Genomic DNA, 24,567 nt, shown 5'->3' with positions numbered 1-24,567 from the left:
GAGAGGAGAGCCGGGAGACTGGGGGCTGCTAAAACATGGGAGGCAAAAAGCCAAAGATGGCTGAAGTTCAGGGCCCCTGGTCGTGATTGTGGATTGTCGTATTGTGTTCTGTTTTTTAACTCTGTGCAGCTGCCATGTTTGAGTGACCTTCTCAGTGATGTCATTTATGCTTACATCCAGGTGGAAAGGAAGCGCCACATTGGAAATGATATTGTCACCATTGTGTTCCAGGAAGGAGAGGAACCTTCTCCTGCCTTCAAGCCTTCCATGATCCGCTCGCATTTTACACGTATCCTGGGCCTTCGGGAACGCTCCCGTTTAGCGAGCTGTCGTTCAGCCTCACTGGACCTAAAGTGACCCTCAGACCAATGCTGTGCTTGACTTCTTTCACACTGTTAAATTCCTAGACCCACCATTTTGGGTTTTTTCCTCAGCATTGTATTTTTCCCTTTCTCTCTCCATCCCTTGGAGTAATGGATGGATTAATTCTCAGAGAATTCTGAACTTGTGAAATAGCTTCCCCTCCCTCAGATAGTCTATGAAATGAGGGAAACTTCCTACCATCCATCAATAATAAATGAACTAGAAGAATTATAGGTAGGGTATCTTCTGAGAAATTTACTTTAGGTATAAAAACTTGCAAGTTAAGATAAAAAGCCAAAATGATTTTTCTCTGTTAATTCTGAGCCTTAGTAACAGCTGCTGCACTGCTATCTCTTGGAATGTGAGAAATGATGGAATTAGCCATATTTCCATTTGCTTCCCCTCCGCTCCTTCTAATCCTTGTTTAGCGCACACGGCTGGCAGGGTCCTGCTGAGGTTCTCAGTAATGTCCAAGCTCAGCTCACTCAGACAGGCATGGACCTGACATGACCAGCCCAACAGATACCCGGTCGTGGCCCTGTTGCTCTGGGTCAGAGGCCACAACAGTGAGACCCAAAGGTGGTGGCTCTACAAGTTGTACATAATAAGTACAAGGCAACTAATATGCGTTTCCAGAATAAATTCTGGTCATTATTCATGTTCCCTAGAGACTCTAGTAAAAATGTCAGGAGACAGACCATCATAACTCGTTGCATCTGAAAATAGGGTGCTCTGTATTTGACTTATTCATTGTAACCTAACAATATAGTGTGTAAATCTTTAAAAGTTGAAAATTGTCAGAATTCTTCTATGAGGGTAGGGGAGAAAACAGATATGCACCTACACTTTATAGTAATTTTTTTGTTCTCCTCCCTGCTTGCTAAGTGGTATCGTCCTGTGTTCCCTGGGATTTAGGACTAATAATTCCCCCTTCCTGCAGTGGTTCTTGTAGAACAGAAACTTCTCCAGGTGCAGTGCAGGAGGCGGGGAGGAGGTAACCCTTGAGGTGACTGAGAAGTAGCCATTATTATTAAAATTTCCTTTTGTGATACATTTCAGATTTGAGGGTTGGCACATTTGTTTCTGGAAATGGATGAGCATAGTTAATGCGGTTTCCTTCCACTGAGTCTAGGAATGGAAACACTTTGAGGGGTTGATGACTCGTTAGCCCTGGCTAAGGAAAGCTGGGGGTGGGAGACGGTGGGGGAGGAGGAGGAGGAGCAGAAAGAAAGAAAAGTAGGATGGAAGTGTGGTACTGGTCTAACAGCAAAGTAGATTCTGCTGGGAGGCTGCCACCAGCTACGTTGGTTTGTTTTGTCTACCGAAGCCGGAAGGAGAGAAGGGGAAGTGGAAACATCTAAATTGCTTTTCTTTCCAAAATGTGTGAGATGAAATATATGGCTAATTTCATATCGGGATCTTGCTTGTATTTCCAGGCAATAAGAAAATTGCTCTTTTTGCTTTGTTTCCTGCTTAGATGTTTAATAGCTTTATTTATATTGCTTTTCTGAGAGATTTGAAGATTTAGCCCTTCCCCAAAGGATGAGCAGACAGAAGATGAACCTGTGTCTTCCTGGGCTGTCTCTTTTAAAGAAAGTCAAATTTCTATCTCGACCTAAGAGTGATGGGTGCCCTGACCACAGAAGCGCGGGTCTAGATGATTCTGTACAAGGGATTTCCAAAGCACGAGCCGTTGACCGTGAGCATCCGGGCAGTTGATTAGCTTCCTTAACCATCCCCACAGATATTTTTGCCTTAGTGAGGTATGATCAACAAAATGACAATTACAGGTAGGTGATCACTTTCTCTCCATCGCTTGTTCTATTTCTCATGTCTGCTTGTTAATTTGGCATTGATTTTATGAGACTCTCGATATACATATTTCTTGATTGATTTCAAAGGAGTGTCTCACCTTGTAGAACTTTGTCCAAAGCCAACATCTCTTTAGGAAGGACTTGTTCCATATAGTTTTGCTCTGTGCAGTAGACCCAAGGGTCAGGATTGGTTTGGAATTTTATGGTACTTTACAATGGGAACAAATTTGGTGTGTTTCCTCTTGACCCGAGTACCCCCTTTCCTAGGCCACGTCACTGCCTGTTTATCCTTCTGTTCTCAAAAATCAATATGTTAAAAGGTATTATATGTGAGAAGAGCATGAACTTTGAGCCAAATAGATTTGGATTGGGATCCTAGCTCTGTCACTTATTAACTTTGAGGCTTGGAAAAAATTGTTTCTCTTCTCGGAGCCTCAGGCCTCGTCTGTAGAATAAAGGTGTTGATGTTACTGTGGCAGGTTTGGTGAGAATCAGTCGATGCTCTTTCTTAAAATACCACGTACACTGCTGGTATGCAGTGGTGCTCAATGGTGGCCTTTGCTGTTATTCCTGGGGTCCCTGACCTTGCCCGTGGCCTGGTGGGTTGGACCACAAAGGATTCGGGAAGACTTGGCCTCTGTCCTCCAGGACACAGGGAGAGCTGCCTGCTGGCTGAGGCTCTGGGAGCCCAGAGAAGGCACTCCCATGGAATGAATACTCCTAACGTATCACAGACGCAATGGGCCAAATTTAAGGTCCAAATATTGGTCATCTTTGAAGAAAAACCAAGTAATTCTGAAATGTTTTCTACATAGGCTGAAAATATTTTCAGAAGAAAGCGTACCACTCTTTGGCCCACCCTTACCATCCCCCCCGGTGTTTACAGACCACCAGGAATTCAGGGACTTTTTGCTAGTGAAATGTAAGTTTCTATTTTGAAATGTTTTTGCAACGTGTTCTACATCTAACTACATTGCTTCGAATTCTCCCGGGATGCTGTATAAGAAAATAACATTGTTTAAGCATTCTGTGTTCTCTTAATTCTTCACCTGAAATGTGTTTAGTTTTCTGGCAGTGGTGTGTAGGTTGTCTCCTGTCCTCATCTATACCTGCTGTGCTACCCACTGCCGTGAAGTTTATCCACACTCACCCATGCACAATCCCAGAGGGCCTCAAATTTACCTTTCGGCCCAGGGTTCCGATATGACCATTTCTGAGTCTCTGCTTATGTGCGTATCTTTGTCTTTGTCAGAGAGTGGGATGTATGTAGGGCAAAGAGTGGTTATAGATACGTACTTGGGAATAGGAGAGTTGTTAGGTCTCTGTGTGTGTGTGAGAGAGAGACAGACAGACAGACAGAGACAGAGAGACAGAAAATATGAAGATGACGTGAGTAGAACCTGACTGCCCTGGGCTTCACTAGCTGGTGAGTGTACATTTAGCTCCACTGGTAATACCTGAATACCTGACTCTGAGCCTGCATCTTCTGAACCACAAGAGCTCTGCCGCACCCCCACCTGCAGTATCCTGTGGTTGTTATGGCCGGAAGTCCAGCCTGCAAGCCCTGGGGTGCTGGCAGTGCCGCTCATTCTGTGCCCTCTGTGACGATGCTGCCTTCTCTCCTTCCAGGCACTCTGGACACTGCAGCTGCTTTGCTGGCTGCCTCCCCATCCCCCCTGCACCACACATGCATGCACGAGCACACACACACACACACACACACACACACACACACACGGAGTCTTTGCCTAATGCTGTCACTGTCTCTGTGTGGTTTTGGAGCATTTGGAAATGCTCCTCTCCTCTCTAGAATCCATCTTGGTCACCTGGCCCCGAGGTAGCACTGATTGAGCCTCGCAAAGTCCTTCAGGAGCAACTGCTCCCTCAGCTTCCGGTCTTAACCTTACTGCCGTGATGGCCAAAACCAATCCCTCAGGCCAAGGCGAGGGACAGGAGCATGTTATCCCCCCTTTGTCTTCTTTCCCCAGTCTCTCCTTCACAGCCCTGATCATGCATCCTCCGTCAGCATCCACACAACAGTTCCCCTGTCCATCTGCCCATGCAGGTGACACTTGAAGAGATAAGTGTCACTTAATTCCAGGGACCGAAGCACCCCAGTCCCAGCCACAGCACTTGATAACCTCTGTCCCCTCTGTAAAACCCCTCCAGTCCCTTGTAAAGGTCTCCGCCTGCTTCCAGAACTGCCTTCTGGAGAATGGAGAAATGAACAGCGCCTGCGCTGGGGCTCCCTCTGCTTCCTGGCTGGGCCGCCTGGGTTTGTTATCTCACACGTTTAACCTACGCCAGGGTCCTGGGTAATGTCTCACCCTGACATTAGAAGCAGCAAATGTTGCAAATCTCTTGCATAAGATGCTGATTCATCTCCTTTTCAATATCCACATACCTTATTTCAAATGCTATAGCAGGGGTCACAAACTCACTCGCCTGGAGAGATGGGTGGGGAATATGGAGGAGTGAAGTGGGCCAGCGTGGCACAGTAAGGAGGGCTAGGAAAGCAAACGTTCTCCTCCAGCCAGTTGATGCCATTCGGGAGCATGAGCCCAGTGTTGCCCTTTATTCTGAGTTTTCGAAACAAGCCAGAAATCTGAGATTCTATATGAAATTGCCTGAGTCTTAAAACAGTGGGATCGATGCGTTTCAAGTCCAGAGGATCAGGCAGAGAGCAAGAAATAAACCAGAAACAAGGAGTGAGCAGCAGAGAGTAGGTTTAGCAGCTAGAAGCTGAAATGGTCTTGTACCTGGGCCCAGGAGGTAAGCACTCTTTGTGGAAGACCTGTCGCAGAGAAGGAACCGCTGTGGGCATGTGGTCCTTTAGGCACAGATTGGTTAGTGATGGCCTAGCGACACTAAGGACCCAGCTTGTTAATGGAATCTGTTGACGTAAATGGAACCAGCCAACACAATGACCGTCTTCAGCCCCCTCAGAGGCTTTGGATGAAATGAAATGAAGGGTTCAGTTGATTTATAGTGGAAGATTTGAAAGGGAGATATAATGGAAGAATATGGAGCTGGTTATGAAGAGGCTGTATGGACGTAATGGAGTGTGGAGCCAGGAGGCACCAGGAGGGGCTGATGGACTGGAGAAAGGGGATAAGCCCAGGGATCAGAGGCTCTTTGAATTCCACAGTAGAGTTAGTAGGACAGAGAAAGTAGGCCAGGTAGAAAACTCTGAGATAACAGCAAATGGCATTTCAAGAAAAATCTGGACTTTTTCCACTTATTCAGCTAAAACAAGTCATTTTAAATGGATTTTTCTGGAGTATTAAGGACAAAAAAATCCTCAAACAAAAAATTCCCAGTCACAGAATTAAAGAAAATGGTATACACGCATAGTTTAAAAGATTCCTTAAGAGGTGTCTTGCCACAAACAAGCCCAACTTGCCCCCAGCACACAGATCCTACCTAGGAAATGCCTGTCCCCAAGAAGGTCATTTTTCTGTATATGAACACTGCCCTTCCTTTGTCCCTCTGTAAGAGAAAAATATTAGTTGATATTTATTCAGTTCGATATGCCCAGCACTTTGCTAACCCTTTATACTTATTATCTCATTTAAATTCTACAGCAACCCTAAGGAAATCTGATTATATCCATTTTTCAGGGTAGAAAACTGAGGCTTCAAGAAGCTAAGCAATTTGCTTAAGAATGTACAGATAGCAGCACAGCTGGGATTCAAACCTGTCGCCGTCTTGACTTCAAGCTCCTAACGTCTATTGCATACTTTCTGCTCTGTGCTGTAATGTGTAACCAGACATCCCACTTTATTGACTCTTAGTGCCTGTGGTCCACTTAACTGCCAGCATTTTTTTCCAGAAGAAACTTCCATTAGGCTAATAATCCTAGTTCTCTGCTTAGGCAATTCTTATTTTCCTAACAAAATGCAGCAAATATATATTTAATCCCATTGCATAGCATCCTAGTGGTTTGATCCATGTGTTGGATGGGTGGGTGGATAGGTGGGTAGGTGGGTGGAGGAATGGATGGGTGGGTGGATGAGTAGGATAGATGGGCAGATGGATGGATGGATAGATGGATGGATAAGATGAGTAGAATGGGTAAAATGGTGGATGGGGGCAGGTTGGACGTGTACTAATGAGGTCTTCAGGTAATTAGATGTACCCTCTGCTTAGGAAGCTTGTAGTCCAAAAGGACAGGTAAGATAGACATACCTATGGACTGTGTGGGTTTGTATAGAGAAATGGAGAGTTTTTAACACTCTTCCATGAAGGAAGGGTAATACCGATGGTAATACCAGTGTCGGGAAAGTGGGTGGTGGTCACAGTGAGGAGTTTCCTTGAGAAGGACATTCTTCAATAGCATGTTAATATTTGTAATTCACTTTATATCTTGATATGTTTTAGTAATTAATGGTGAAAAAGCCACTTTGGAAACCCCGACATTTGCCCAGAAACGTCGACGTACTCTGGATATGTTGATTCGATCTTTATACCAGGATTTGATGCCAGATTTGCATAAGGTAAGCTTGGGTCCGTGGTCCTCTTTCTTTCTCATGGGGTCTGAGTTGAGAACACAGGTCCTGGCAGTGAGTCCTGATCAGAAAAGCAGAGGAGTCACCTTGATCCTTGCTGTCAAGACTGGACTGTGGCCACATAGGGGCTGATGTTCTCTCACTGTTAGCATAAGAAGGAGGGGTGTTGAATGTCCATGTGCAGGAATGTGATTTTCATAAAGCCAGGGCCTGAGGAAGTCAAGGTGCAGGCTGGGGGTATAAGTGTCCGTCAGCAATCTCTGGAGCGTTGGAGAGTGCTTTTTGGGGGTGGCTGTCCTTGGGTCCTTGGTGGTACTACTCCACATTACCACACCATAGAGCTGATGGACAGGCTCGATGTGGGGGTTGTGGAGAAAGACTGCGTGCTTTTTAAGGTTTTCTGGAGACTCACTGGCCAGGCCCACATTCAGGCACTGAAACAAGTACTTACATTTACTGAAAATCCACTCCGTGCCAGCCTCTGCCTAGGCCTGGAGTACATCCACACTGATGAGACCCAGCACCTCCCTGGAGGAACCAGCGCCTCAAGGGCACCCATGCTTTTGGAGGCCTCCAGATTCAGTGTGAGATCACCCGATGTCAGGGACTCGTTAATGTGGAGTAAAATCATTGTTAAGAAGCATTTTCCGCATTTAACAAGGAAGCACAGAACACGTGAGGAGATCCCCTGGAATCCGTGCATTCATAAGCTCCAGGGGAAAGAGTTGCTGATGATGTGTGTGAATAAATGTAGCATCAGCTTTCAGGTGCTTGCCCAGGGGACGTGAAGAATGAAAATGAGCTAACGCTCGTGTAGTCCTTTCCGTTCGGCACAGTGACCAGCACCATTTTGTAGGCACCCCTTGACTGCTGGCTGGTCAGTATGCCCTAACTACTCACAGGGACTGGGCCAGACTAAGCCCAGGGCCCTAAAGAGCAAGCCATAATCGATAATCTGTCAATTCCTTTTTTTCCTCTAAGGTCAAGGAAGGGTACAGAGAGCATGCCAAGATGAGTACGTGATGTCCTTCAGGTCTTAGATGGAGCTTCGCTGCCTTAGGCAGGCCTTCCCCAACCCCTAGATGAAGCACGGTCCCCCTGTTAAATGCTCTCAGATACTTCACCTACTTCCGCTTCACAGAAATTATCCCATGTGCCAATCACGTGATCAGTTACTTAGTCTGTTTCTCCTGTTAGACTCTGGACTCCACGAGGACAGACACTGTGTATATCACATGCCCAAATCTGGCAGAGTATTAGGCGCTCAGTCAATACTTGCTGACTGAGTGCACCCAATTCTCTGACTGTGGTCTGGAAGAGAACTAACATTCACTGAGTATGTGCCCAAGCACTGTGCTAAGTACCATACATGCGTTACCTCACTCAGTCCTCATAACACACCTGGGAGACAGGTATTAGTCACACAAAGACACTGAGACTCAGAAATTAACTAACTTGCCCAGAGTAACCCAGAGGGCCACCAAGCTGCGCAACTCCAAGGTATCATTCGCACAGAATTCAGTATGTTGTGTTCCAGGGGGCGCCACTCTATGACAGTGGCTTCCCTGGAGCTGGGCAACATGTTAGAAAGTTAGTAAGTAATGGAGCCGCTGGTCCGCTTGATTTCAAAGCCCATGCTGTCGGCCGTTATGCAGTACTGCCTCTCCACCTGCGGCTCTTTTATCCCTAGCAGCTAGCACAGACCCTGGCACATAACATGTGCTCCATAAATGCTTATCGAGTGAATGCATACTGAAGGCAGAAACAGGACCATCTGGACAAATAGGTTTGTGCCTTCGGAGAAGCCAAGGGATGAGACTTGACCACCATTTTTGGAATTTATAACTTGTTTTTCTTTTTTAGAACATGCTTAATAGACGATCTTTTAGTGATGTCTTACCAGAATCGCCCAAGTCAGCACGGAAGAAAGAGGAGGCCCGCCAGGCAGAGTTTGTTAGAATAGGGCAGGTGGGTTTTATTCTGGAACCTTTTTTGCATGACATGTAGTTGTGACTCCCGTCCAAACCAGACGGCCCACCTGCAAACAATGTTATGTTCGTGTACTCCTTTAGAGCTCTGTAATTTCTCTTAGGATTGTTGTGGACACCACAAGTGGGATTTTTGATAACTATGTAAGTGTAAGTCTCTGCGGATGTGAGTGAGAGAAGAGCAGTCTTCAGAAGAAGCAGTGCTGCTGGCTAGAAGCAAGAGGCCACCCAGGGCCCAGGCTGGGCTCCCTCTCATCAAGGGAGCATGTACCACTTGCCTGCCTCCTGGGAATTTTCTGAAAAGTGGGGATCCAATTTGGGAAAATCACCTTGAACTCCTTCCTGGCAGGAGTAAGCACCCAGTGTCCTCACAGAAGACCTGAATTTCCACCCTACTGCTTGGAAGCAGTCATCCCAATTAGGTGGCTCCCAGTCATCACCTTATTCCAGGAGGAGATCCCTCCCCCTTTGCCTCACTCCACGTCACATTAGTATTTCTCACTTCTGGGAGGTGACACAGCCTTCTGCCTTGATGCCATGTCACAACAGAGAGAAGGAGGCGTGCCACCACCTGCAGATAAGGTCCTGACCCGGAAGTAGAGAGCTAAACAAGGTGATCAAGGACAGCTTAGAGGCAAAGATAACTTCTTCCCAGAACAGGTGCCCCCTCTCAGGGGCTCTTCACTGTTGGTCCTTAAAGATACCCCGACTATACTTTCAGAGATTCTGATTCATCAAGTTTGAGGAGGGACCTGGGAACTTTTTTCAGTGCTCGTGGTTTGGAAATCACTGTACTGTTATATTGATTCATTGAAATGACAGAAAGCATTTGGGCTAATTTGGGCTGAGACATCGTCATTAGGGCTTCACCATATCCAGCTAACTTCCTTCCTTATCTTCAATGATAACGCGGTGTGCGAACCTGAAACTGGAGTCTGAAGTGACTCCTGTTTTAGTGAAAAATTTTTTTCAAATCATAATTGTTTCTCCTGTCGTTCTTTTACTGCCTGATAACAAACTTAAAAAGAAACCTCTGTTTTGTAAGGCGCTAAAACTGAAATCCATTGTGAGAGGGGATGCTCCGTCCAGCCTGGCAGCTTCAGGGATCTGTAAGAAAGAGGTGAGTTGATAATACTTTCAAGTTCAACTGTGAATGTCCGTTGTCCTCAATGAAGTTACTGCAGTTCTTGGAAGGAGGTTTGTAGGGCAAGAGGAAGAGGAGCTGGCCTACTGGAGTCCTCAAGGAAGCCGCAGGTAAGGTTGGGTAGGCGTTTAGTGGGAGCCTCCTTATTTCTATAGCATGCACGTGCCTTCGCATGCTTAAATGGAGCAGAGCTGCTGGACCAGGCCTGGTCAGGCAGACTGGGCGCAGCAATGCAACTCAAGCTTTGCGTGCCTGCAGACCGCCTGGACATCTTGGCCAAAAGCATGTTCTGATCCAGCAGCTCTGGGATGGGTCGAGATTCTGCATTTCCAACAAGCTCTCGTGTGGTGCCTGTACGGCTGACCACAGACACGGTCTATACAGCAAGGCTCTAGGGCAGTGTTTCTCAAGCTGTAGTGTGTATTAGAATCACCCGTGGAGTTTCTGACCCCATAGGTCTGGGGTAGGCCCTGAGGATTTGCATTTCTAACAAGTTCCTCCGTGACGCTGATGCTGTTGGTGCAGGGACCACAGCTGAGAAACCACAGCTTACTCCACAGTTCATGCAGCCAGCCAAAAAATTCTCTGGCCTGTGTGTCTACTTCTGATTTCCACTTCATGTGGAAAAAGAACTAGGTAGTAAACAAGAAGAGAAGAGGAAAAAAAAAACATGTTGCAATATGAACCTACTATTGCAGGATTTTTTATTATAAAGCAATATCCTGTGTATACTTAATTATGTCTAATGTTCAGAATTTGCTAAAATTAGTTAAATCGAATAAATTCAAAGTGCATCACTAGAGAAGTGTCCGTTATAAAAGCAAAGAAGTTACAAATAAATTTACTTTAGCAACAAAGGTATAGATGCTTCGTATCTGAATTGCAGAATCTACACACTTTAAAGTCTGGTTTCAGGAAAATCATGAGCTTAAAATACAGTTGATGCTAAAAACCACAACCAATTTAAGACCAGACCGATGGCCAAGCATCTTTTCCAAAGGTTGCAATAACTCCCACTGTCTGCTTGTTCGTGCACGTAGTCGAATTTGCAGTGTTGCCCACCACATTATAAATCCCATTCCATGTCCCAAATTTAGTAAACCTTATTAATAAGAAGCTCTTAGGCATACATAAAAATGAAACTGTGGAGCTGTAACCTGTTCACCAGTGAGCAAGAAAGGAAGAGCTTCTGTTTGTCGGCTCAGTTCCTGACCTGCCAGCGGACCGCAGGCCGTCCTTGGAGAAACGCTGCTCTAGAGCCTCACGGACTGCTGTGCACTTGGCTCTGCAGAGGCCGCAGTCCCACAGGCTGTCCCCAAGAGTGTTCTATTTCCAAAGAATGGGCTTTGTCAACCTCCTAGGCATCCATCATTTCATGAGCTGTGTTCATGCTCTTAAAGGAGCCAGCGAAGAGTCCTGTGTTCAGGCAGGAAGGCCTGAAAGACAACGTTCTCGCCCTGCAGAATCTGCGCTGAGCCCCTCATGTGGCGGAAGGGTGTCCAGTGCAAGGGCACACGCCATCAGTCCTCAGACATCAGAGTCCCTGGCCCCTTTGAGAACCCATGAAAGCAATGGACGCCCCTCCACACACTAGCCCATTAAAATGTACAAATGGCACATGTATACAACATTTTGAATGCAATTTCAGGGGTTGGACAGACCTCCGTAAGCCCTCCATGGGCCCTCTAGGGCCCTTAGATCTTCTGGGTTAAGAACCCCTGTTCTGCATAACTGTTCTAAACGTGTGTCCTCTGGTGGAGAACATTTTGTTATTAAGAGTTGGTTTTTCTGTCTTGGTGTTACCTAATCCTCTGATGTCTGTGTCTGTCCCCCAGTTGGCATTTATATTGACTTTGCTTTTTCGTGTCCCCCTGCTATAAGTCACAAACTCAGAATTTCCAGAAATCTTCTTGAGGAAATGCCATTCCAGTTAATGACCTGCGCTTCTGTAGCCCTTTCTCGGTTAATAAAATGTCTTCACATTCTTTGTGTGACCTTTTGAGAACAGTCCAAGCCTCACCTTATTAAGCACAATATTCCTTTGGAGGCTTCTAGGTTTCTTAAAGGGGGAACATACTTTTCTAAGATAGCAATAATACACACAGCATTTACCCTCAACCCAAATGCCACCCTTGAAGGTGACATCACTTCTACTTTGAGTATGCAAGTGTGTGTTCCCCTGGTGCATACAATCACACCTACACGTGCACACATGGGCTCTTGTACAGCCCTGGCTGGGGCGTCTAATTGAGAGTAAAAGTGAAGATGTAAGACTTCAGCTTGTCCCTGAGAATCTCTAAAACCTTTGCCCTTTGAGGCCAAGCCACGTGCTTTGGAGGGAAGTTAATGGTTCTGTTGAAAATGTCTACAATTCTAACGTGACCCTCTGCACAAGCCCTCCTGGCCCCAGCTGTCCCCACGCAGCTCTGAGGAAGTTCTGATGTGAGGGAGGACTAACTCTTTATGCCTGAAATGAAAATGAAACTACAGAGTTCACATGGTATGAATATGACATGTGGTGAAACACGAGTAGGTTTCATCAGCAGCTCTTGCCATATTCCTACAGACAGATGTTATTTTTTCTTTAAGATTCTGTAGCCCTAAATGAATCAATAAGCATTTTCATGTTAAGATAACGTCCATTTCTTTCACTGTGGATGGTTTAATAATTTTGCTGAATCAGCAACACAGGATCTGACCTTTTTTAATAGTGTTTTGTGGGATATCCTTTTATGATGAACTAATGTGAATTCTCAAAAAAGTAGGCACTAATTGGCCTGATTTCCAGGTGTTAAAGAAAAATGTTTGCTTAGAAAACATTACCAATGCTTTCGATTGCCCCCGAGGAGCATTATTACAATATGGAGACAGGTCATGGTGCCAAACCTGTGACTTCACTCTTTTCCTATTACATGCGTATTTGAAAGGAGACTTTTCTTCCTGAGAGAGGGAACTGAGTCCAGAGCCCGTTTAGCTACCAGGGTTTGGAGAATATCCGTGTTGCTGTTTCAGGTGGCATATTGTACATTCCCATCTGGTGGGCCACGGTCTGTTCTTTCTGGTGCACTTATTCTCCAATACTTGTGTTGCCTCGCAGCCTTGGGAGCCCCAGTGTTTCTGCAGTAATTTCCCTCACGAAGCCGTGTGTGCAGATCCCTGGGGCCAGGCCTTGCTGGTTTCCACTGATGCTGGCGTCTTGCTAGTGGATGGTTAGTGAGTAGCTGCTCCTTCAAGTGTCTTTATTTGTGTAACTTGTAGTACTCCTAAGATGGGTGACCGCCAGTCAACTCCCTTTAGATAAATGTATCATCAGCAATGAGGTTAGCAAAGTTTCATTTCCTTATAAAATTAACCCCTTGTTTTCAGGACAAGCAGAGGGAATATGTTCTGAACAAGCAAGCCGGAGGGTGAGTCGTTCATGATAGGTTTATCTCTTCCCCAGATCTCTCATTAGTGTGCGGTATCAGATGACCTGCAAAAGGAATCTCCTTTTCAGCCAGTACTTATCATGATTCCAACATTTTACCTTAAATCGACAAGGACACGTTATTTAGAGCCACTATCTCAGGGACATGCTCTCTCTCAAAGTGCTTTTTTTGTTTTTAAAAGTTTTTAATTCCAAAAGTACTTGGTGTTCAAAACAAACAGTAAGAATCTGAGATAACCCATTTTTGATGGATATAGAAGCAAAAAGATTTTGATGGCAAGACAGATTGCAACTCAATAGAAAATCAAACCTTTTGACAGCCAGGTAGATCAGCCTGCCTGGGGTGCAGTCAGTTCCACAGACCGGCCTCCAATCGGATATGCCCTTGGCGAGGATACTGTGCAGGGAGTTCAACTTCAGACAGGGATTTACTTTAGAATCAAGTACTGTGTGGTCCCTTCCAGCAGGAGGCCCCTTTGGATTTTTCCAGACTCCTAATGAATGTTAAAGGGGCTAAACCCTGGTACCAAGTCATCTCCTGGGGCTTCGGAGGGAGCCTTAGGCGTAGAGACAGCATCTTCCAAGAGCACGTCCTCCACTGCGCGGAAGCAGGCTGTCCAGTCTCTAGTTACCACAGTGAAGTTTTATGAGAATCCTGAAAACCACACCACCGTGAGAGTGACGTAATGTCCTAAAGCTGCAGCTTCTTCCCACCCTTGGCCATGACCTTTACTCCCTCCTTGGCTCCTGACTTAGCATGTTTACTAAGGACCTGCGATGTGCCGCACCCTGTGCTGGGTGCCTTCTGTAGGAAGACAAAGACGTAGACCAGCCTTTCCAATGGATTTATTTATGACCTTATCTGTTATTTTTGATATATGTTTTAACTGCATGCATAACTATATATATATATAAGTAATTTAATAAAAGCCACATAATTTGAAATTCATAATTTGAATATTTAATTTCAGAAACTATAAAACAATTATAAAATCTTTGTAATCTTGAAGAAAACCTGACTGATCTTTGGGTTTTTCTAAGTGAGGGTAATTTTTTAAGTGGCTGAAAAGTAGTTATAATAAGGGAACTGATGAAATAAACAAAGCGGGAATGATGGTCATAACTACAAGTGGGGGTTGTGGCGATTAAATAGCTACCTGTCTTAAGTGCACAGTAATAACTTACGAAGTGGCAGCTGTTATCTTTACTGTATCCCTATGAACTTGCTAAAAGGTAACAAAATCCTTAGATTTTCCCAAAGGTGCAACCAAATAAAAGAATTTGTTTAAAAACAAAACAAAACAGACCTTAGAGGTTTAGTCTAGACTCTTAGTTTTATAGATGAAGAAACTGAGGCCTGAAGAAACAATGTGACTAGCCCACAATCACACAGCTGGTGAGTGGCACCTCTGGAACTAGAACCCAGAGGCGATTCCTAGTCCAGAACTCTTTCCACTAAACCAACTACATTTTGTTAAATTAAACTCGACCAATGCTGTTTGTCTTTACTGTAACACAGATTTCCAAAAATACAGTCCTCGGCAAATAATTATGATAAACAATTGTGATTAAAAGAGTGTTCAATTCTACCTGTTTGCCTTTTTGGAATAAAGACAGTATGCTTTATAGTGACTATTTTTAAGACTTGCCTATAAACAGAAAGAAGTTCTGTTCGGGCTGCTTCTATTTTTTCAAATGTAAAATCCAAACCAAGATTTCCAAGTCCTTTTCTGAAATTTTCATCTTTATGGATCCAAAATTCAATGGAGGCGTCAGGTGGAAGGTTTCTTGGGATTTGCCAGGAAATTCTTTCCTTCCACCTTTGAGGGAAATCATCTTACACAGGTGGTAGCTGTACACACTCACCACCCTGGATGTATTACTCAGATGGTTATTATCCTGTCCTGTTTATACAGTGAGCTTCCTTGTTTGTTTTTGCTAAAAAGGAGAATAGCCTTAAGGCTTTCTTTGTATTCCTTGTTGTGCTTTTAAACCATAATTCTCCTATTATTTCTTTGTTTACCTTTCTCTTGTCTGCGCTTAATCACGTTACGACTGTTTCCGTGAGGAAGCTCTCCATTTCGTTTCAGGCTGAGTTCCACTCTGTTCCATTAGCCTCTGCTTAATTTCATTAGACTTCCCCCCTTGAGAGTCTACTTCTTTCAAGGGCATTATCAAAAATTGAGATCCTTTGTACTCTTAAGTGTAGTGAAACCTACTTTGAAGGGAAACGATCCTGATTAAATATGCTATCACCATTTGTTTTGGTTTTGCACTAATAGAAAAGCTGGCTCTGAAAGATTGTTTCTTCCTAAAGAGATTACAAGAAGGAAAACATTGTTATGAAACAATCATTAAGCCCATGTCACTTTCTCATATCCTTCCTCCTCTTCCTTCTTGTGCTACCTATAAACCTGTTCAGCCATCTGAGAAAGATTTGATGGAGAATAACTGCTAATTTTCTCTCTACATAGTTGGGCAGCTATACCGTATCCCTCCATTTTAACTGTAAAACGAAGTGCTTCTGTCACTTATTAATTCTTTACAGAAATGTCGCTTCCATGGTCGCACCATCCATCCATGGGGATATGGTGCTGATTTGAGGCTACAACACGGGCTAAGAGCACAGCTTTGTCCTTGCACAGACTTGGGTTCTGCTCAAGATGTGACCTTGGCCAAGTTATTAGCTCCTCTGAGCCTTAGGTTCCTCATCTGTTAAATAGGAGTATTAAAAGTTCCTACCTAATAGGGTCGCTGGGACATTTCAGTTAAATGACATGTGGAACACTTAGCATTAGGGCCTGGTATATAGGAAGCCCTCCGTGCATGTTGGCTGCCATTCGCAAAATGAAATAATCATAGTTATTTAATCATATACGATGATGGTTACTGGAGTGATCATCCCCTGTTTTGAAAAATCAAGTCTGTCCCCAGCAGAAGCGCGGAGAGCCTGAGAAGCAGTCCCTTTTGGGAAGGCCTGGGGTGGAGGAGGGAGGAAAGCTTGATGGGCTAGCATAGAATTTCCATTTGCCCCCATCATTAAGGGAACTAGAGACAAACCCTCTCTCTGATAAAAGCTTAGCAGGCTCTGTGTTCTGATGCATCCAGAGCCCTCCCGGACCTGCAGGACGGGAGCCCCCACCCCTGTGAGGCCGTTACTAATGCTGATGACGAAAGCTCTGCTCCCTCCTGGGCACCATCCAGGGATGGACGGACTGTCAACCTCAGATTTCTGGAAGAGGCAAGATCCTCAGGGCCCCTTGCACCTAAATTATAGTTAAACACTCAAACCCAGAGCAGAGCACTTGAAGACCTAAGTGTCACACGAGGAGCGGATGAAGAATAAGCCAGCCACTTCTGCCACTGTCCCTGGACATCTCCGCCTTGCCTTGGATTTACATCAAGCTCAGAATGAATCTTTTGCTTGTGGAACAGCCTTAATAATTCTTTTAGCCCTCTTTTTCCTAGAGACTCCCAGGAGCAAAGCAATTGCTCGCAATGTAAGATCCCAGTAAGTAAGCTTAAAAACACATCCTATGTGTAACTGCAACGTCTTTAGTCATCCATTTACCTGACATCTTCCTGAACATTGCCACTAAAATTAGTTTTTTTCCTGTTTGGGCAATTTAAGTGATATTTCTCTCTTATTTTACATTTATCTAAAAAGGAGATTTCATATTCCCAAATGGAGAAATACTGAAAAATTATAGGTAAACCACTATTGATACAGATATAGGGCATGTTGGAATAGGGTGTGTTTGTATTTATTTTAAATACAAAAGGAAATATTAATTTGCTTTTCTGAGAAATATACAAAATAACCTAAGAGATGATACAGTTTCAAACATCACAAAAATCAGAAAATACTTAAGAGAAATGGCTGAGCATTTAAATTTTTTTTTTTAACTTGTGTTCAGTCCTTTGGTGCCACCCCAGTGAACACTAGCATTGAGAGATGCTGTTTTTTCTTGGATAAACCTTGAGGAGAAGAATATAAGTTGCGTGCCCTGCCGCTGTGCTCCTCAGAGAGTCCCAAATGCCTTTGGGAAGGAATAGCATCTTTCTCCCTGAGCTAAGAGGAGAACCGTGCTTAAACTTATTATAGAGCCCTTATGAAAGCTTTAGAAGCTGACCTCCTTCCTTGCCTCGAGAACTGGGGTCCAAAACTACCCACGGGCACATTCTGTAGGTTCTAGAAAGTGTGGGCTGGGTTGCAGCGTTGTATAACCAGGTTTCCTTTTCCAGATGACCTTCCGTCAGTGCCAGTGTTTGACAAAACTCTGCCAGTGAAGCAGATACATGTGCTCGAGACGCTGGACCTTCTGATTCTCAGAGCAGACAAAGGTGGTATCCCCCTCCGGCGGTGATCTCTTGAAGGGAGGAAAGCATGCAGCCTTCTGCGGCCGATACCGAGGGTCGTGGGGGTCTGATTCCATGGGTTGTGCCAGCTGTTTCTTCTCCTGCTGCCCAGTGCTCAGGGTTCCTGGGTGGCCTATTTGTTCTCTGAGGAGGGGACGGTGAGGGAGAGAAGGGGGGGCATCCTTAAATGCACTGTTAGGTCAAGGCAGTGTGGAGTTTCTCTCGAATTCTAGAACATTCCAAATCCTAATTCCCCTAGCAGCAGTTTTCCCACACAGTCTGCTCTTTCAGCTCTTCCAGGTCATTTTACTTTTCCCTTCATCTCCTCCTCCATCTGCTTTGTCTTCACCAGGAAAAGACGCCCGCCTCTTTGTCTTCAGGCTGAGCGCTGTGCAGAAGGGCATCGAGGGCAAACAGGCTGTGAAGAGCAAGTGTGAGTGCAGAGAGAACAAGCTTGAGAAGACGAAAGGTAGCTCGATTCTTCATATTTTAGTGGTTTCTGTTCAATTAATCTTTTTCTCAGACTGCCCAGATTTTACTGAAAATAAAAAGGAGTAGGAATTGGATTCCATTGGTTTGGTTTTTACTGAGAAACATCACAAAGATAGCATCACTGGTTCCCTAAGGGAACCTGAGCGATAGAAAAATGTTTTGAGGACTAGAGGAAACCCTAGGCCTATGTAACAAGTTCTGGAGGTGAGTTAAGCTCTGTTAGCAAATGCATGAAAAGAGAATTTTAGCCTTTGCTTTCTGCAGCTTTGATCAGCCCTCACTTTAATTCATATCGTGGAATGAGTATGGAGCTAAGCCCACAAACTCTAAAAAAGAGGGTATATGACTTGCTTAATTTTCCTGTAACTTGACCCAGTTTGTATTTCAAGTTCCATTTTGCCTGGTGGCAAGAACATTCTTAGTCATTTCACTAGGTTATACTTAATCTCCAGAGTTCTTAGATATTGCTGAGCTGTCAAGGCCCGGGGACTTCCAACCTCTTGTCACGTGTTCAGCATCACTTACTTCTCTTCCAGGCTGCCACTTGTATGCCATTAACACTCACCATAGCAGAGAGCTGAGGATCGTAGTTGCAATTCGGAATAAACTGCTTCTGATCACGAGGAAACACAACAAGCCGAGCGGGGTCACGAGCGTCCCACTTCTGTCTCCCCTGTCGGAGTCACCTGTGGAGGAATTCCAGTACATCAGGGTGGGTTTTCTCTTCAAGTCCCTTCGCTCCTGGCCAGGGTGTCACGTGGCAGACTCTCTCCTTCCACCCAGAGTCTGTCACCCACTGGGGTTGTCCCACAGCTTGGTAACCAACTAGGGAAGCCCTTGCCTGATGCCTAGTGTCTCCCAGGGGACTAAGGCAAATGGGGCTTTCCCTCCTCCGTCCAGCTCATCCATGCCATGCACACCTGTAGGTGCTGCTGTTCCAGGTACTGGGGATGCAGCAGGGGACAAAACAAAGTCTCTCTGCCCCTGGACAGGACCTTCTAGTTTCAGGATCACAGAAATAAGTGAATCTATGAAGCCTGAGGACAACAATAAAGCAGGGTAAGGGGACAGAGGACAGTGGAGCGGGGAGGTGGGGTCCATTTTAGGAAGGATGTCCAGGAAGCCCCCTCTGAAGAGGTTGCCTTTGAGCAGAGATCCAGAGGAGATATGGGAGTGAGTGGTGAGGAATCTGGGGAGAGGGTGTTCCGGGCAGAAGGAGCAGCCAGTCAAGGCCCCGTTCAAGGCACAGTCAAGAGGCTGTCAGAGAGGACGGGGACCAGATTCTCTCAAGCCCTGGAGGCCACTGCAAGGACTTTGGCTTTGACTCTGAGTGAGAGGGGAAGCCATTGGAAGGTTTGAAGCAGACAAGTGGCATGTTTTAAAAAGACTGTTCTGGCTCCTGGACAAAGGAGAGCATAGGGGCCAAGAGTGGAAATGAGGAGTCCTGCTAAGAGGCTACCGCAGGATCCTAGCAAGAGATGCTGGTGGCTTTGGTGGCTGGAGAGGTGGCACGAAGCGGTGGGCAGAGCTGCTGTGCTTGCCTCAGTCGGTAGGATTTGCCAATCCACTGAGGGTAGAACCTTGGAGAGAAGCCTCCTCCAGGGTCAAGCTCCTTCCTTGATCTTACCATTTCCATCTTTTTAAAAACTGTGGGACGTTAAGGTGTGAAATGTGTCAAACATTGGCTACTAAGGCAGAGTATGCCTTTGGGAGGCTGAGAAATTATTCTTGCCTAGAGTTAAAGTCTCTTGAATTATGCATATCAGTTTCTGCTAATATTCAATTCCAGGGAACCGAACAGCATAACAGCTAAGTTAAAATCTGCTCTAATTGGGTATTAGTCATCTTAATACAGTAATTAGCAATTTTAATGAATGTTTATATAGAGCATGTATATTTATGTGGAGTATGAGCTCTGAAATCAGATTTCCTGAGTTCAAATCTTGGCTCTACCATGTATAAAAACTATGTGACTGTAGGCAACTCACGTGACCGTTGAGCCTCAGTTTCCTCATCTGTAAAACAGAATAATAGCATTACCTACTTCATAAGCTTGTTACGAGGATTCAATGAGAACAGTGCCTGGCACTGCATTAAATGCTCAACAAGGTTAGCGATTATTATTATTTATTATTATTGTTATTGTCATTATTATTAAATCACAGGACAGGACCGGACTATCTGAGGGCTAATGCAGGCCACCCTGTTGACTCAGTTTTGTAGAGCTGTTTCTGGCCTCTCCCCTTTGCAGTGGGCGGAGGTGTGAGTCTTGAGGATGGTTGGGGGAGGGAGAAGTCTGATGCGATTCCTCCTCCTTCCCCCCCCCAGCCCCCCCCATCGCTGCGTTCCCCGCAGGCACAGGGCTCCGTGGGAGCCTGGGGAGGGTCCTCCTGGGGGGCAGCCGGGGGCAGTGGGGGCTTGATATGAAGACGGCTGCTCTGTGTCCTAACCCCTTTCTCCTGTGTCCTCATCAACCACACAGGAGATCTGTCTGTCCGACTCTCCTGCGGTGATGACCTTAGTAGATGGGCCAACGGAAGAGAGTGACAATCTCATCTGTGTGGCTTATCGACACCAGTTTGATGTGGTGAACGAGAGCACGGGGGAGGCCTTCAGGCTGCACCACGTGGAGGCCAACAGGGTGAGCTGACAGATAAGGGGCAAGTGGGAAGCAAAGAAGACTAGGAGTTGTGTCTTCTAACTTTGCGATGCCATGATTAGGATTTCTTTAAAATGATGTTACTATTTGTCATAGCAGTATTATGTGATATACTGTTTAGGCTGCACCACGTGAAGTTTCTGTTTTTGTCGGTCACAGTGGCTCAGTCTAATATAATGGCCTCATTGCCCTGTTCAGTTTTTCCAGATCTCCCCCTGCCATTCCATCCTTTCCAATTTTAAAAAAGGAATGAAGAGTCAAAAAGCTAAATACAAATAACGAAATAAATGACAACATTGGTTTGGTAATTCATGCTGGAAAGACCTTTGGAGAATAAGGTTACCCTCAGTGGCCCTGCAGACTCAAAGCTTGGGGCCTGGCTGGCTGGGGAGGGTGTGGCCCTGTCTCCATCCCCTTAGAGGCCCGTTAGGAAAGGAAGAAGGGACGGAGCACCATTAGGAGAGAGAAAGAGGAATCAGCACTGGGGGTCTACACCCCCTGGCCTGAACTGCACAGAGAGCAATGATCTTCTGGCTTTGGACAAAATCTAGGGCCCACTCGAAACCGCACCAAAGCTCTAAAGATGACTGTGTGGGGTCTGATCATTATCGCCCCTGGAGGGCGGTGAGCACTCTCCACCCTGAGACCTCGTGGCTTGTCTGTCACTGGAACTGCTCCGAAGACTACAGAACTCTTCAGCCTGTTTATTGCTGTGAAGCAGGGCAAAGCCTGATGACACTTGAGCCACCTGAAGTTTGCAAGAGAGCTCCCAAACCCGCAGGTTTCCCCAGTCCTGTTCAGCTAGGTCAAAGAGACTGTGGAATTCTTTCTGGTTATGCCTTATAAGAAATAAAAAATACAACTTGTGTTAGGACAGGCCCTACATAAATATTCATTAAAATTGCTAATTACTGTATTAAGAAGACCTAACACCCAATGAGAGCAAGATTTTAATCGAAAAGTCTAGATTAGGAGGCCTTCTTGTTTTCAGCTGTTATCAATCACAGATCAGCCTGTCATTTCTCTAATGTATATACTGCTGGTGCCAAAACTTGTCTGCAATTGGAGTCATCTGAGGATCTTCATAACCCCTGATGCCCGTGTCCCACCTGCAGAGACGTCACTGGTCTCAGGTGTGGCCTGGGCTTCGGAAATTTTAAACTATCCCCAGGTGATTCTGATGCTCAGACAAGTTTGGGCACCACTGGTATAGACTGCTTCTCACCCTGACTGAAATTGTCCGGAAAGCTTTAGAAAGATCAGTGCTCTGACCTCACTCCAAATCAGTTAAATCAGAATTTCTGGGCATGTGGTACTTGGGAATCAGTATGTTTTAAATCTCTCTCAGGTGATGCCAATATGGACCTAGGAGAATGAATCTATCCTGAAACTTCCTAATTTAAAGCCAGGAGGACAGCACCTGCATCCTAGTTGCTGGAAACCTAAAACCTCTTCCAGCCTGCTGACTTCTGGGGAGAAAGGGCCCATTTTGGTCCTTAAAAGTTCTTGCCCCTTCTTGCTCTTCAAAACCCTCTGTGCGACCAACCAAAAGAGGCAGAAAAGTCATGGCCTACTCAGTCCGTGCCATCAGTCCTTTCCTTGGCAGCTGGTTTCCTAAGACTTAACCTGCTTTTTCTGGTGATTATTATTATTCACTTATATTTAATACCCTGATAATTCATTAGAGTGTTTGTGGACTTTTTTTCTCTTGATTCGTGAAGGCCTGGGAAAAATTGAGTCAAAGACAGTTTTCTGTGATGACTTCTTTGTTTTGTTTTTCTAAAAGCTATAAGGAACAATTCTAAAATGGTCTGCCTTTTCTTCAATATGCTTTTCAAAATGAAGATACAAAGCTTTTCCCTAAGAGAAAATTTGTTTTAATGTTTTTAAGCCTTTCTGTGGATGTGAGTGGGTCAGTGTACGTATTTCCTCTGCTGGTAAGTTAGCAGCTGCTGAGTATTTGCTGAGCAGACAGAGACCCTTAGATACAGTGACTCGTCTTTGCGAGGAATTTACTGTCTAATTGGGAAGATAAGCCCCAGAGAAATGAAAAAGGTAATGAACAATGTGTTTCCTAATAGCCAGTCAGAAACAGGCCCTGCGGGAATGGCACAACTTTTTACCAAGCTGTGGCTGCACCACAGGCCCCGAGTGCAGTGGAGGCAGGAGAGAGACCTCAGGTGGTCGGGGATTTCCGTGTCATTCAGGTCACACTCACTGCCTGCCTGCTCTGTGCCCGCACCAGTGTGATTGGGCTGGCCTGCTTGCCTGCCCCCATTCCTCCTCTCTTCCCAGCCAAGGCCACTCAATGCCCAATTCAGTCTTCAGCCTCAATTCAAGGTCTAGGACGATCCTAATTCAAGAGAGGAAATGTTTAAGAAGCAACAAGCAGCATTCCAAAGGTCAACATCAAGCTCGTGTCACCGACAGGCCTACTGTGACCTCCTGCCCCAGCTCCGGCGGCCGGCAGTGGCCTCATTCCCAAAGCAAAGGTCTCCTCTGGAAGGAACTGCAGACCTGAAACTAGGACACCTGACGAGGAAGTGGTTCTAACTCAAAGTGGTGGGGCCAGGAAGGTTCCCTTCAGGGATCTCGGGTTGGGGGGGCTGGTCTGGGTCTCTGGCTTATTTGCTGGGCCCAAGTCCCCACCTTGACCATCTGCCCAGAACCCAGTGGGTCTCAGTTTAGAGCTCACCTCGGATCTGCATGGGAAGGCCAGACACTGACCTAACAGTGGCTGCCTTGAACTTTTAGCTGGGGCTGTGGAAGTCAGGGTGCAGACTTCACTTGTTACAAGTCTGTGTTTTGAATTCTCACAACCACCATATGTTACTTTTAGCATTTTAAAATGCCAATAAAATGAACTACTTACTTTTAATAAAATAAAAATTAAAAAGCCAATGCCTCTGTCCTACCCTAGACCTGCCGTCTCAGCAGCTCTAGGAGCGAGAACCCAGAATATGCATTTTTTTAAAACTCTCTGGTTGATTCTCATGTCCTCACCCGGGCAAGAAACAGTGCTGCAGAGACTGACTCCTGCCAGGCCCCTCACCCAGGAAAGGGCCCGACGTATGCATCGCAGCCTGAAATGGGTCTCGCTGTGCTGTGTTAATAAAGGTCTGAACAAAACTCTGTGTAGTACACGAGGAGGAAGTGATCAATTCCCAGCCGTGGTCTCTGTCCCTGAATCCAGCCCCCTGGCTGGAGCTCCACCATGGCCTGCCCCGCACCCTGAGTCTCGTGCATGGATTCAGATCCCGTGCACAGACCGAGGTCTGAAAGGCTGCCTGCACTTCCTCTCCTCCCGTGCCTGCCGCCTGCCTCTCCCGCCCCAAACACACACACAGGCCCTACCTCTAAACTCAAAGCCGTCCAGTTCCGCCTTTCCCACTGCCGTTAGCCCTCCTGCAGTTAGAATAAACACGGCCACCGCTGAATGGCCACTTCTAGGTACCAGGCCCTGGCGCTAGAGCACTTTGTAAGCATCATCTCACAAAATTTTCCCAACAATCTGTGGGGAAAGTACTATTCACTTCCCCATTTTTGCCAAAAAGGAAACTGAAGCTCAGAAAGGAGAAATCGCTGATTTACCCAAAACCACACAGCTAGTAAGTAGCAGAGGCAGGCAAGAATCCAGGCTGCCTCTGAGGGCTGTGCCCTTCAACCTGGCGTGCCGTGGCAGCCATGTCACAAAGCCTGGTGGGGAGAGCAGGTCCAGGCTACAAAGTGGTAGCACTTGGCCCTTCCCCTCGGGAAGTCCACAGTCTGGCAGAGCAGACACTGTCCATGCCCGCGACGGCTCAAAGCCTCTGG

The 24,567-nt window shown here is 45.8% G+C and overlaps 1 protein-coding gene and 1 long non-coding RNA gene across 5 annotated transcripts in view; one reads left to right on the top strand and one right to left on the bottom strand.

Moving 5' to 3' along the window:
• Positions 1-24,567, top strand: part of GARNL3 (GTPase activating Rap/RanGAP domain like 3) — a 148,130-nt gene that overhangs the window by 105,290 nt on the left and 18,273 nt on the right. For all 4 annotated transcript variants that reach the window (XM_070518720.1, XM_044778723.2, XM_044778726.2 and 1 more), the window contains 11 exons: positions 181-289; positions 2,108-2,153; positions 2,993-3,099; positions 6,558-6,673; positions 8,549-8,653; positions 9,719-9,793; positions 12,915-13,026; positions 17,490-17,588; positions 17,956-18,072; positions 18,632-18,807; positions 20,578-20,736. In XM_070518720.1, coding sequence (XP_070374821.1) covers positions 181-289; positions 2,108-2,153; positions 2,993-3,099; positions 6,558-6,673; positions 8,549-8,653; positions 9,719-9,793; positions 12,915-13,026; positions 17,490-17,588; positions 17,956-18,072; positions 18,632-18,807; positions 20,578-20,736 — 1,221 coding nt within the window. The remainder of the gene's footprint in view (positions 1-180; positions 290-2,107; positions 2,154-2,992; positions 3,100-6,557; positions 6,674-8,548; positions 8,654-9,718; positions 9,794-12,914; positions 13,027-17,489; positions 17,589-17,955; positions 18,073-18,631; positions 18,808-20,577; positions 20,737-24,567) is intronic.
• LOC139046333 (uncharacterized) lies at positions 18,004-24,269 on the bottom strand. Its single transcript, XR_011506215.1, has 3 exons — positions 24,109-24,269; positions 18,661-18,781; positions 18,004-18,141 (listed from the first exon to the last, which is right to left on the bottom strand). It is a non-coding gene; the product is annotated as an uncharacterized lncRNA (long non-coding RNA).

Source organism: Equus asinus, chromosome 10 (assembly GCF_041296235.1).
Source record: "Equus asinus isolate D_3611 breed Donkey chromosome 10, EquAss-T2T_v2, whole genome shotgun sequence".
NCBI classification, from domain to species: Eukaryota; Metazoa; Chordata; class Mammalia; order Perissodactyla; family Equidae; genus Equus; species Equus asinus.
This window is presented reverse-complemented; position numbering and strand designations above follow the sequence as displayed.